At 35.8% G+C, this 15,094-nt stretch overlaps 1 protein-coding gene across 1 annotated transcript in view; it reads right to left on the reverse strand.

Moving 5' to 3' along the window:
- The window catches only part of LOC134541847 (dipeptidase 1-like), a 182,326-nt gene that overhangs the window by 22,293 nt on the left and 144,939 nt on the right, over positions 1-15,094 (reverse strand). Inside the window, exons 9-11 of the mRNA XM_063385544.1 lie at positions 4,027-4,203; positions 2,704-2,788; positions 1,590-1,665 (exon numbers count right to left, since the gene is read on the reverse strand). Coding sequence (XP_063241614.1) covers positions 1,590-1,665; positions 2,704-2,788; positions 4,027-4,203 — 338 coding nt within the window. The remainder of the gene's footprint in view (positions 1-1,589; positions 1,666-2,703; positions 2,789-4,026; positions 4,204-15,094) is intronic.

Below are 15,094 nucleotides of genomic sequence, written 5' to 3' on the forward strand. Positions count from 1 at the left end.
ATTGCATGCTTTCACTCCGTTTTCCCAAACATCACATTTTTTCATTCACGGATCTCGAAAAAAACAACAACAAACAATTAATCAAAAAATGATAAAATGCTAATAAACCACAACAAAATCAAGCTTTATAAACATATATTGGTGGCAGCAAAAAATTCTTGTATTCTTAACACATTAAAAATATTTTGAAAATGTATAATTTTACATGTATTTTGTACAAAATAATGTAAAAAAGTTATAAAGAATAAAAAAAATTTCAACTGGAAAAAAGGGAAAAATCAACACGCAGACAAAAAATAACTTTCAGATAGTAAAAGATTTGTCACTATATTTATCACGCTTGTAATCTTTTATGGACATAACCTCGTTTAGTTTTTAGCTTCGAGTTTACACGAAATGTCTCCAATTCTGAATTTTATCCACTTGGGCATTACTGTGGATGTAAATTTACCAATAACTGGTCTGGTTTGTGGTTTTCGAAAATTTCGGGGGGAAAAAAAAATCCTGAACATTGGAATATATATTTTTTTTACTTTTTTACAGAAAATATTAGCATGGTCATTTACATGTGCTGATTTGCGCCATGAGACTTCACGACGGAAAAGAGAGAGAAAAAATTGCACACTTTTCGATAAAAAAAATATCTTTGCTGGTTTATCCACAACCAATTTTTATTTCGTATGTTTTATTCAGGCTTTGAACTCGGGTGTTTCCTACCCATCAAAGGGATATCAAAGACGACCAAAGCAAATGTCGAGTCACTTCATACTTTATATTATTTACTTTTAAATGTTTAATAATCCGTAGCAAGTGATTATATCACGAGAAAAATATTACCTTTTTTTTCTTCTTTTGAATCAGGCATTTTGGTTAAATATTTACGAACTCACATCTGCTTACACAAGTGTTTAGCTTGAAAGTAAATCTAAATGTTAAGTTCATACAGCATTTTTTAAAACACTTTGATACGAACCAATTTTATTATTCTTTACATATTATTTGTTTTCCGAATGTAAATGTTCAAGTTTTGTAGATGAAAGATTTTTACAAGCTCGCTGTGTAGACATAATCTTTGGATAAACGATATAAAAATATACACTTAAACACACAAAAGCGATTTTAAGGTTTAAAAAAAGCATAAAGCTTAGTATGTATCAGTTTAAAATGCAGCAATGTACTAGATGATTAAGGACTAATCCATTTATATGCATCAAAATAAAATTTTATGTTAATAATTTTAACAAAATACTATATATATATGTTGGAGTATACCTATGTAAACACACATCATATTCCGCTATTAGGTTGTTTAAGATAATGTGTTAAAATTAATGTATAGATAAAAAAAAACAATCATGTGTTATAAATTCGCGGAATATCTTCATTTTATAGGATCTACGATTATATCAACAAGAAGTAAAAATATTACAAACATATGGGACCTTATACTTATAATACAAAATACAATTGAATTAAATTTTTTAAAAATGTTTGAGTACTAATCGAATAATTAAACAGGGAAGTGTATGTGATGTTAATACTTACATTAACAATATCATTTATTGAAAGAATTGTAATAGATTACTCACTAGTTGATGCCATCATAGCCAGCACCTATTCCCACGTGGTCGATCCCAGCGACTGAGCGGATATGGTTCACATGAGCTACAAGAAAGCATGAATGGCCTATTTTTAAAGGAGCAAAATCCAATATTAAACTCCAGTTTTCCCATAACAACACATAAAAGTTCTTGTACACTTATTTAGAATATCTTTGAAGTAAAATTTTGTGTAATATGAAATAATTAAGTACATAAACAAAAATAAAAATGTTTACAATGCACACACTTAAACCACTTCTCGTATAATTTACAACATTGATTAAATTAACTTAACGAGTGGAGTTGATTGTCAATTTTTACAGAATACTAAAAACTTGAAAAATATTCTCACGTTTTAATATGAAATGACATCAATAATGTATTAATCTAAAAAGGTACACGTAGATATAGCAATATCTGCGTTTAAAGTATTGTATTGAAACAAATACCAATTTTATCTAAGAAACGTTTCGGCTTTTACTAACAAAACAATTACTTTTAATTTTTTTTTATATAGCCGAAGACTGTAAAAAGATGTATAATCAATCTTTCAATGATTAACCGTTTAATATTACCATATTGTCTACGTACCTAAGTAAGTAAATATTGAATTATGAAATTTTCAAGAAACGCAGGAACACAAGACGCAAAAATTTATATAATGCATTTTTCAGGTACCGGTTTATAAATTACGCAAGAAGTAAAAACGCAAAGCACTCATTGGCCCATTTTCAACTTCTTGCGTTTTGACTAAATGTGTCCGCCCTTTACATTTGAAGGGAAGTGTTCCAAGAACTTCTAAAGACATAGAAGTTACGTATATACAATCGTTATGCATTACGTTTTCCCCTTGTTAAACTTTAGATAGTGAAAGAAAATAACACTTTTAGGTCAAATTGCTGAAAATGTCACATGTTTCAATGATAATAATGAGTTATCAAAGGAAGGCTGGGAAATAAATTAGTTTTCTACGATTTTGAAATTCAATTTGTAGGTTTGGTGACGTCTTGCAACTTTCGTGCTTTATAAATGACTGTGATTTTCTTGCGTTTGTTGCGTGATGCGTAGTTTATAGACGGAATTATGCAAAATGAATACTCACCTATGACGTCGTAAATGGTCGCCGTTGAATTGCACGTGATAAAATATGTGTAAAAGTTCACCATGACGATCCCACGGTTTAAGGCCTGAAAAAAATCAATTTATTATTTAGCTGTTAAAATTAATTTTACAGGCAGACTGTCTACAGTTTTCAAATAAAGTTCGGGGTTGAGTCCTTTACGTGTATTAACATTGAATTTATTTGTATTTAAAAAAAACTGTGTGATTCTGTACTTAAATTCTCAGTTGACAGTCTTTTATCCTTAAAAATGGTTCTACCTAGGCTTTTCAGGACTATTAAGAATGTACATCATCGGGTCATTAGGCAAGCTTTGGTGTTATGGACCTGCTTCTTATAAAGATAACGTTAATAAAGTAGTACAGGGAATTAAATTTAATACAATTTTCTATACATCTTACATTGAGAAAGGTCTTTGATAAGGTTTGGTTCCTAATACAAAAAAAATACTATTAGGAAACGCCTACAGGCGTAGATATATTTAAAAGTACCTGTTTCTTCCGAAAAAGTTTACAACAATATTTTTTTGCTTAGTTAGTGTTTTTGTCTTTTGGTTTTTTTTGTAGTTTTCTTCTACAGACATACATATGCTTAGCAATGGCGTATGTCCGAAAGCTTACATCAAATGGGACATTCTTCTATGGACACTCAGTGGAACAGGGAAGAGTCGCCGTCCACAAAGTGGCAGCTGGCGCGCGTAGTGCGACACCGGTCTCGGACCACCAATGGTTAGAGACCTGTAAAATTTGCGGATTCATTTCGCGATAGGATAGAGTCCAAAATTTTTTGACATTATTTTGCTTCAGTGATTGGGCCACAGTTCATCTGAAGGACTCTGGGCCAATGAAAAATCTTTTAACAGAAGAATTAGCGAATCACGACCATTCCAGTCAACAGGTGTTACGAGTCGGTGACCAATCAGCAGATGTAATTTGCGCGAGTGCGTAGAGGATCATGGTTGTCTATCCTTTAGGGATTTGAAATCGCGAATTTTACAGGTCTCTACCAATGGTTAGAGACCTGCAAAATTCGCGATTTCGATGGCCTTAAGGATAGACTGCACATACCCCTGTAAACTCGGGCAAATAACGCAAGTTCAATGGCTGCCGACTTGTAAGTCGTCTCAGCTGGTTTGTCTGTGATTCGATCCTTCTTTGGTTGAGGGTTTATAACTGGTTGAGATTCGTCCAGATGAACAGTAAGCCAATAGCAAAATTATCTAAGAGGTATATGTGTTTGAATTATAGCCTGTCACCGAATGAATCCGCGAATTTTACAGGTCTCTACCGATGGGGCATCACTCACCACGAGTCTGAGGATGTCGTCGGGCACGTTCCTGGAGGAGTTGCAGAGCGCGAAGGCGGACGAGTGGGAGAAGATGACTGGGGCCTTGGAGGCGGCCAGCGCGTCCCTCATGGTGCCCACCGAGGCGTGCGACAGGTCCACCATCATGCCGAGCCGGTTCATCTCCCTCACCACCAGCTGCCGGGCAACAGACCAGCAGGTGAGGACGGCACAAGCTCCACGCACCACCAACTGACCAGACATCTTTCACCAGGCATTCTATGGCTTGACATATACCTGAATTCAGTAAGTACTAAATGGTTCGGAATATCCTCTAATCCAAAATTGTATGTTTTGGATTATTCTGTGATCAGTTCTAAAGATGTAATTCTCTGGCGGTATGATTAAAGGTAACACATTTGTTGTGCCTAACACGCCAGCCTCTTGATTTACTGAAATCTGTAAACCATGTCGTAAGTTTGACTACTGAAATCTGTAGTCTACACTCACTGCGATACCCACGACTATGCGTGTGGGAATGTGACATCCATGTTTCGATCTTCTTGGATCTCTTCAGGTAAGTGTAGACTACAGATTTCAGTAGTCAAACTTACGACATGGTTTACAGATTTCAGTAAATCAAGAGGCTGGCGTGTTAGGCACAACAAATGTGATACCTCTGTAGTCAGTTATTAAATGTTTTGTGAAATTTGGTGATCAGAAACAATATGGTTCGGAATATTCTGCATTCCGGAAATTTATTGTTAGTCATACTATACAATCCATCGTTTTATTTTTGACCTTTTCTGTAATCAGTTGTCCTATAGTTTTTGCACATTCTGTAATACGGTGGTTATAGTTCGCCAAATTCTGTACCCCGGAATTATATGGTTCAGATCATCCTCTAATTCAGCATTAATGTGGTTTGGATTATTCCGTAATCCCTTATTAAATTAGTCGTCAAATTCTGTGATTATAAATACATTGGTTGAAATATTCTGGATTCTGGAATTCAATGGTTCGGCCATATCTTGGAATCCGGTGTCTTATAGTTTTGGCACATTTTGTAATCCGGTGCTCTATAGTTCGGCATATTCTGCGACCCGGAATCGTATGGTCTGACAAATTCTGTTATGCGGCATTATATGATTCGGAATATCCTAATCCATTATTATATGTATTATTATGTAATCCGTTATTAAATGCTCAAATTATGTGATCATGAATTCTACGGCTCGTAATATTCCGTGATACGTCAGCCTATGGTTCGGATTATACTGTGTCCGGTATTCCATGGTACGGCATATTCTGTAATTAGGCAGTCTATGGTTCGCCAGCTGTAATCTGACAATAATGAAGGCGCTCGCGTACAGACTTTTTTTCGGGTGGAATAAGGACTGCATGCCTCTGGCACCCGGGCGCATTACTGCGCTACCGGCGTTTTTCGTTCGCTCAGAGTTTTCATTTCAGTGCAATGTTTCCTGTTGTCCATCATTAATATTTAACATTTTGCACATCACGAGTACATGTTCTTAATGATTTATTTTTGTATAAGAGATCCGGAACACAAACGCAACGTGAATTCAGAGACTGTTTTAAACGGTAACGCTCGCCTGTAAACTTTCTTTCAATAGAACAGCACATTACAGCTTGTTTTAAAAAGTTTTAAACTGAAAATTTATCATTTATTTGACAATCGCTAAACCAGGATAGCCGTGATTCCGAACTTGACGGATTAAAGACCCTTCTTTTGTAATAAGTATGCTTACTTTAATGATGTTGCTTTAATAAATATATATTTTAATATAAATGTATTTTGAGAAAAAAAAGTCTTGAAGTAAAAGTTGTACGAATTATTTCGACACTAACAAAAGTCAGTGCATATAAAAACAAATATCTGGCGGTCTTGATATTGTGTTAGTAGATTCATTACACTGTAAATGGTTTTTGTAAATGGAGCAGAAATATTCAATAAAAATAACATATATTTAAACACTTACACGTAAACAACTTTATCACAACAAAATAGTTTTCGCAGTAATAATGGGTTCGGATTCTTACCCGGAAATTTATTTATGCTTTGTGTTGTCCCAGTACCTCCAATATTTAAATTTATTTGTAGACAATCCCCTGAATACCTTTCCAGTATTAACTGTGCACATCATAAGCATAATACACACAAATAAATTCAAATATTATAATATTCGATTATATTTTACATGGTTGGAATAAATTATTCTTAAATGAAATAATTATAAAAATATAACAATTAGCAACAATTTTCTTAAGAAATATTTATTTTTATCTCAAGAAACGTATTTAATATATGCAAAAAAATAACCACCATGTGTTGTACAAATTTACAATGTATTTATTGTAGTACCACAAACAATTTTTTGACAACTGGTTTTCAAAAGCATATGAAGCATTCGATTTTACGATGGTGGAATTCAAGATGGAAGAAACCAAAATGGCGGGCGAGATCAAAGGGCAATGTCGAGGTGTCGGTCAAAGGTCAAGGTAAAAAGTCAAGTTAAAAAGGTCATCTAAGATGGCCGCCGTGACGTCAGATTGCGGTCGGTCATTGATCCCATCTGCAATCCAAAAACTTGACCCTGCGCTCGGAGCCCCTTTACTACACTACTTATTTAATTATATAGTTTAAAATTTCGCTCTGCAAATCAAATGATTCGATAATCAACGTAGCTGCTACGGCAGCGAAGTCTAGAGGCGGGTGCGGAAACTACGTGTGATTTGCGTCCAGAAATGTAGTTGAAAACACAATTTACGTATATTTATCACGATAAGTATTATTTTAAATAATTCTGCGTTAAATCCAAGTTTCGTATTATAAGTTTATTTCCAACATGAGGACACATGAAGTTGCTAGTCGCCGAAGTTAGATGCTTACACATATCTGGGGAGTACTGAAAGATTCGTTCACATTTTTTAAAGTCAGCCGCTGAAGAAAACTGGGAAATATACTGGGGAAAAATGAAGAGCGAGTGGAGTGTAAAAATACACAGGCGTTCAAGACTGTGTTCTACGAGATAAAGCGGACGTCATCATAACCAATTTAGGGAGTGACAGCAGTGACAGCAGAGATGGCAGCTGACAAAATCCTTTTTTCGCCGGCGTGGAGCCGTGGCTGAAGAGACATTTGGCACGGCGACTCAGAAATGGCGAGTAAAATGTTTTTGTTCCCGCTAGAAGTCTAGATGGATAGTACTTCCTTCCTGGCCCATCTTTCTGGCGGAGTGTTGTGAGAAACAAGAGGATTTCCCCCAAATTCACTCCTCGGCATTTTTTTTTGCAAGCACGAAGGCCTAAATAACGAACTTGTTTCCTTACAGCTAAATACTCTTACTTTGGCTTCAGACCAGCTGTAACTCACAGTAAAAAAAAACTCGGCGTTTTTGTTGAAGTTTTACTTCTTTAGGCGCGTTTAAGGTGATATTGTACGCGAAGGAGTTTTAACATGACGAAGTCCAATGCGCACGTGCGTATCATCCATTTGTGTTCAAAACGAAAATTAGGTTTATTTTCATATAAATATAATAAATATTTAGCTTTTATATTTAATTGATAGCTACAATTAGTAGCATTTGTTTCAAAAAATCCAGCAATTTTTTTTTTGAGGTAGATTTAAAAGAAATACTACCTATTGTATCCGCTACCATAATGCGACTTTAGGAAAATTTTTATATAGTTTTTCGTTGTATGGTTAGACCGCAAAACCATCATAATTCAAAAGTTTATATATATATATATCCCAATTTTGTAGAAACGATAACAGTCGCAATTTTTCACAAATAACTTCCAAACTGACACATAAAATCTAGTAGTGGAAAATCTCAGTTGAGTTCGTTAATTGGCAATATCTGACCAAAGGGGTAGAAATAGAGAAGGGTATTTTAAAATGGAATAATCGCTTTAAATCCCATAATATGAAAAATGACACATCCATGTGAACGTATTATAACTCGTAGGAGTAATATCAAAATATTTTGTCTGAAAAGGTTTTTGATACGATCAACCATAACTACAATGTGTTGAAAAACAAGGGTTAGATGACAAAAAAAAATCACAACTCTCTTCCTAGGCTCAATATCTGATTTATACATATATGTATTAATCTGATAATTATTCCCTAAAAATTCTGTCTGAAACAATTTTCGATTAGACAAACCATTTCTGCAAGGGGCTGAAATAAATGTGGGGTAGAATAAAAAAGTATTTATTAATCCCTTAGTAAGTAAACTATCAAATCCGTTCAGATTGTTTGCAAATATTAATTTTTTTCCAAAACTTTTGTCTGAAACAATTTTTGATAAGACAAATAATTGTTGCAGTGATTAAAAAATTACGGGGTGGAATTAAATAAAACAACATAATTTCCGTACTCTGAACACTATTAAATCCGTTCTGTTTTTTTGTAAAACCTTAAATTATTATCTACAACAGTCGCTGGAATAATTTTTTATACGACCAACCATTACTACAAGGGGTGGAATAAACAGGGGTTGAATGACAAACAAATGCATAGCTCCTTTTGTAGGCACACAATCAAATACGTAATTACGTTCAAATTGTTTGTGAATATTATATCCAAATATATATCTCCAAAACTTTGGCCTGAACCAATTTTTATTAGACGTACGATTGCAGCAATGGGTTGAAAAACCTGGGGTTGAAATAAAAAGGGAAATAAAACGTCCATATTATTAATGTTTATTTTTGTTTAACCTTTTAAATATGTTGAAAAATTTTGTCCATAGTAAATTGTATATCACAAATCCGTAAAAATAAGGGTTGAAATTAAAAAAAAAAACTCTTTAGTATTAAATTCGTCAGAATTTATAACCTTCTTAATATCACCACTAACTTTTGTCTAAAAAATTCTTTATACTACCTGGTATTGCTGCAGGGGACGAAAAATAGTGTTTCAGGATCAAAACTAATTCTATAACTATTTTAGTAGGCATAACATGAAATTCGTTAAGATATTCAATGCTGCATTCATTAAGTTAAAAAAATTCAAAAAAATTCTCGCCGCGTGGAATATGTGAAAATGATCTTTTTTTTTTTTTAATATTATAGAACATATGGGATTTTATGTACATTACGTTTTTGAAATGTACCAGGAGTCTATAGAAGTTTTCAAAACATTTCCTAAAGAAATAGGTACTTTGAAATATACCTACGCTTAGTGAATTTACAGCTTGCTATCTACGTAAATTTGCCGACTCTGAGTGAACTTACTTTGAACACGAATTAAAAATATTGTTCTTGATATATTAAAAAAAATTTCCAATACTGTTTTAGGTCTTCAGTAAGAAAACGCTTATTTAGAACGAATCATACAACCGAGAAGTCTTAATACGCCGTAGTTTCTACGAAGGTTCAGTTATTTGAATTATACGCTGGAAAATCCGTAAATTTACTGCGATTTCCGAAAGTGCACCGAACCTTCGGTCATTTGAACCTTCCTATGGCACACACAGGCTGAGCGGTCAGATAACCAGCCTCCCACCAAGGCGATCCAGGTCCCAACGTAGTGTTTATTTTAAGTTTTGATGTGAAACATCTTGGCTCTCTAACGGCTTTTGGAGGGAGTAATTTCGTGAATGCGACGGAAACGTGCATAGGCGTACCCGGGGGGGGGGGGGGAAGGTTGTATTGGGGGTTCAACCCTGCCCTCCCCCCCCCCGAAATAAAGGCAAGAATATTATGAACAATCATGTCATTCGAAACTCATTTTCTGAAGTTCCACACCGAGCGACGAGAGAGAACGCCACCAAGCAGCCCAGTTGGTAAGTTAACGTAAACAAATCTGAATTGCAGTGGTTGGTTCATGAATGTCCACTACAACATCCACAACGTCCCGGAGAATGTGGTTACTGAATTTGCCAAAAAAAAAATAGAAGAATTCTTCTGTAAAAAGTTTGTAAGCTTAAAAAAGTTTATTATAAACAATTATTTTTTTTGGTGTTTATGCAGTTTTTCTTAAAAATCAGAAGCTCCTTCCCCCCCCGAAAAGTTTCTGGAAGAACCCCCCCCCCCCCCTTGAAAAAAATTCCTGGGTACGCCTATGGAAACGTGTAACAGGAAGTAGGGAGAAGCGCGCGCCGTTCAATTTTCCGATGCGGCCCACAGTTGGCGCTTGTGTTACAGCGTGCCAGCGAGAGCGAACATTTACAGGGCGTTTGACAAGAGAGAGAGGCCACAGCAGTTTACCGTTCATTCCGCCAACAATGGCTTTTGTATTACGTTATAAATAAGTTGTGGAATAACAATGCATAATATAAAATTAGTAATTTCATGGATGCTGTACTGAAAAAACGTGCTCGGTTAAAACATATTTTTTGTTATCAAAGGCTTGATGTTACACATCTCTGGCGGGTACTGAAAGACTCACCCAATTTATTTTAAATTTAATCGTAAAATCTATTTATTTTCGTGTGTTAAAATAATGGATACATTTCTGGACAATTTATTCTTAATGTAATCAAACACTTAAATTGAAGAGCTTTTGGTAAAACCAACCATAGTACAAAATTTATATTTTTCAGGAGAAGCAAAAAATTGACCCTTCTTTAATCCATGAAATTAAAAACATGTGAAACGTATACTGTAACATAAAAAAACACTTCATTCTCCTCTTTGATGTTTTAATCAGCATTAATATGCAAATATAGATTTTTGTTTGTTTTGGAATAAGGTTATTTTTGTCCAAACAAATTCGTCTAAGTGTACAAAAATTGAAAAGAAAATTCTTTACTGATTGATTATTGATACTGGAAAGCAGCTGAAAACCAAGCAAACAACATTAAGTGTCAAAGGAAACTGGTTGAGGAGAATGGTTATTTTGGTTTCAAATACTGAAAACAACGGTTATTTTTGCAGAAAATATGTGGACAAAGTTGTATTTGCTGATCGCACCATGTTTCATGGCCTCGTATCGTACATATTATTATTGCGTTTACGTTAACAGATAATAATTATATTATCAGTGATCACCACAAGATGGACAAACATTTCTGGGGCTATGTTTTGTTTCTGCCAAAGATCTTTAAATTGTGAGGAAATAGAACGACGCTCTACACCAGGAAAAAAAAAAAATCCCAATTTCTAACTCACTGGATTTGATTATGCCAATAGACGAACTTGACCAAGATTTGCCATCTGTATATTTCACGAATCAGTAATCGAAGTGAATTGTGAAAAAATGACAGTAGTACTTATATTGAGGTACGGGTTGGCAATTATTTTGGGATCTAGGGACAGTGGAACTTAGAACTAATATAAAATTTTATGAAAGTCGCACCATGGTAAAGATTCCAACGGATAAGCTTTCTTCGAAATCTAGCTTAAATTATATCTTTCATCGTGTGCCCACATGAGTCGCTGGCATCGTTCAGAAAACTGTGACAAAAACTTTCCCATAATCCGTCGCGTGAGCCGTGCAGTTGGCTCGCGCCCTTCCAGACTGCCGGCTCCAGCCAGCGTCCTGATGACTGCGCGGTGTTTTCCAAACTTCCAGCGCGCCGGCCATGTTCCCTGGAAGTGCGCCTGCCCCCCCCCCCCCCACACACACACACCACACCCTCGCTCAAACGCGCCGGGTCCAAACAACGCTCCCCCCCCCCCCCTTCATTTACGTGTTGCTCTCGGCGCAAACGAGTTTCCCAAACTAATACGGGCGGGCAGAGAGGTAGCTAACGTTCTGTCAGCTCTGCGAAATCGCGTTTTCTGGCAACGCCCGAAGTCTCTCTGGAGCAGAGGTTTCACGTGTGCCTAAACAAAACCTGCCCTGAATATTCCAGAACAGGATGTAAGGCACCTGTGTCCGATAAACCCACCCTTGGTTAAAAAAAACTTAATTCAATTAAAGCCACTGACACATCAAGGGTGAACTTATGTGCACATCCAAACCTAGTCAGAGGAGGTTAAAAATAAGTATTTATGACCGGTCCATGTAAGAGACAGCGGTAGAGACCCGGCAATTTCGGGGATTTTATTCTGTCGTTTGCTTTTTCTATTGGCAAGGTCTGTATTTATAAAATCAATTATTTTTTTTGGCGGAAAATGAACTTTTTTTATTGTGCTTGATGAAATGCTATTCGACGGGTGGAAAGAAGATACTTAGGTTGGTATTCCAAGACGTTAGAGTAAGGTAGTGAATATGCACTGCCTTGCTGGGATAAAACCGTAAACTAACTTGAGGACCGTTATTCCAGAACGAGTCTAAACTGAATTCCAGTAAGGCAACAGAAAAGCAACTGTTTTAATAAACGGTGCCCTGCGCGAGGATAGACACTGGTACCAACGTATTATAGAAGACATGGATACAATTGTAGGCCTTCCGCAAAAATTCTAGAAATAGCAGCAGCTTCGCACGAATTAAATGGTGTTATTCAAATTTTCTCAAGCATGGTATTCTATTATTTCTTTTTATGTTAATTCCTCTACCATAAAGTTACATTTGGGACAGCAATACGTTTAGCAAGTCACCCGATATTCACTAATTAAATATACATACATGTACGAGTTAATGGCACCAATTGCGGGTCCGTTATCTGGAAGAAATCAACGAAAAAGTGATCTCTGCGCATGCGCGGAATTTGGGCAACAGATAGTTCACGGATAGGACACCAAAATCCGTTCCCCAAAAATAAGGGACTGACCGTGTCCTATCGTGCACTCGGAATACGGTTAAGGTACTGGTGTAGCATATTCAACACCTGAACCATTATTTCTGTGTCTTGGAATACCGGTAGGTTTTTTATGAAAAAAAATTGGTTGTCTGTAAAGTCAGTTTACGGACGATAGTTAAACGTGACAACGTCATAACAAAACATTGATGAAATGATTGCATATTTTTATGTATAAAATTGAATCATTTTTATTTTAAAAATAAAAGAATAAATACTTGAAATTATACTAGTAATCAGATTTTTTAAATGCAAGAATAATTAACATTTATTGCCGAAATTGTTGTTGTAATAAGCAATTGAAACCACATTAACTTTTCACTTCACTTTATAAACAGTCGACGAAACAGTTCACGTGTAGATGACTTGTAATTAATTTTAAAAACTGGCGTTTAGCTATAAAGTTTAAATATAATTATGAACAAGTTTTCATATAAATAACTGTAATCAAATATATATCATCAATTATATGAATCACCGTAATTTTTTAGTCAATTGTAACATAACCTATTATTACTGCACTCGCCGACAGCGTAACGGAACAATGAGCGTAACGGGACACAGCGTAACAGAAAAATGTGCGTAATGAGACACTTTTTCGTGCGTGCAGCCGGCGTTCATCGATTTATTAGACGTTGTCACGTCAAAAACTTCTTTACTGACCACGAAGAAGCTGCAGACGCAGACACGGCCTTGTAATAAAGTATCATCGGGAACACTGTCGTAATAAACTGTGCGCGCGAGGGGGCGAGGCAAGCGTCTCCTTGGAACTAGTTCTCTCCTGGGGCGGCCTGTGTTTTCCTTTGCTTTTTTCCCTGTCCACTGTGTGCTCTCGTTCATCACGTCACCCCATTTCCTCCTATCTTTGTCATTTCCTTCTTCCTCCGTTATCGCCGTATTTCTCGGTTATTTATGCTCTGCGGTTATTGCCTCTCGTTCTCTGGGCTACTGCTGCCTACCTCTTCATCCTCTCTCTCTTTTTTTTTTTGCAACTCCGCCTGTCATACATTATTCGGCCGGCGTGACTTTATCGTAATATACTGCGATTTCCTCCCTCGGTAAACGGCGAGAGAGCTTCAAGTGCACTCTGAAGGAAAAAAAAAACCACTCCAAAGGACGTTTAATATAATATTCGTGAAGAAGAGGAAGTTATGTGATAATACGAAGGGGACCAACCATTACAATGTGTCACTTCACATTAGATTTGTTTCCAAGGCTCAAGGGAGTTTTTTTTCTTCTGGAAAGATTCCAACTCGAGTCTTTCAACAAAATTGTTAAAATTGCAGCACCACTTGCTATAATTGTTTCGACTGATTCCGGTATTATTTACTAGACAGAAATATAAGTCATCGATGTGGTTTTTGGGTGCTCTCCAAAACATTGGTACGCCGAATTTAAACTTTTTCTTTTCCCGCTAGTCCATTGACGTACATATTCTGTACAAGTTTTACAAACCTGATGCGGTGTCCAGGATTTATCCTGATCACCGAGCTTAACAACAAAGTATCCATGATAAGGTCTCTTTACAAGGTCACTAACAGTATTTCTATATTTTAATGTGTATTCTCCACATATGTAGCAAAACTTATCTGGATGATTTACACAACTTCTTCTACTGGAATTCGATTTTTATCAACTTCGATCTATCCACCACGGCTAAAACTCACAAACTGACCTCAAATTTAGTTGACGCTTTGAAATGAAGGATGCGATTCCTATCCTGGTGTATCTCAGTGACGAAGTGGGGTTTCCCAGCCTGCGGTATCCCTGTGAAGAAGTGTCTTGAGTCAAGCAGGTGGTTTTACTTCTTTTTTTCACACTTATCTCAAAAAGTAGAGCTGACAGAAAAAAACTAATTTCATATTTAGATTGAGCGCCCCAAGTATAGCTATAATCAGTTCCAAAATCCTAGGCATCAAGTTTTTTTTTCTTGTTGGCCTGTGTTATTATATCTTATGGAACGATAAATTTTAAAATAATAATAATACATAAGCTATGTCCTTCTGGAATAATATAGCTTAATAACAGTAAAATAATTTTTGAAATAGGTCGAGTGGTTTTTTTCTTAAAAACAATAAAAACAAACAAACGAACACTCTCTCTTTATAATATTAGTATAGATAATTTACGAGAGAACCACAAAAAATTACTAATGATACTAGTAGTGATACTACTACAGCATTGTAAACAAACAATGCCAAGCGTCGCTTTCTTTTCTTCTTTAGAGAAGGTTTCGAGTAGAAAAAAATCAATTTGACTTTACTGATACCTACTTAAGGCAACGTCAATAATGCGTTCTGGAATGCGTATGCGAGATAGGAATCGCGATTTGCAAACGCTCTATTGAAGGTAAGTGACGAGTGCTACAGCAATCA

Source organism: Bacillus rossius (assembly GCF_032445375.1).
Source record: "Bacillus rossius redtenbacheri isolate Brsri chromosome 4 unlocalized genomic scaffold, Brsri_v3 Brsri_v3_scf4_2, whole genome shotgun sequence".
Taxonomy (NCBI): domain Eukaryota; kingdom Metazoa; phylum Arthropoda; class Insecta; order Phasmatodea; family Bacillidae; genus Bacillus; species Bacillus rossius.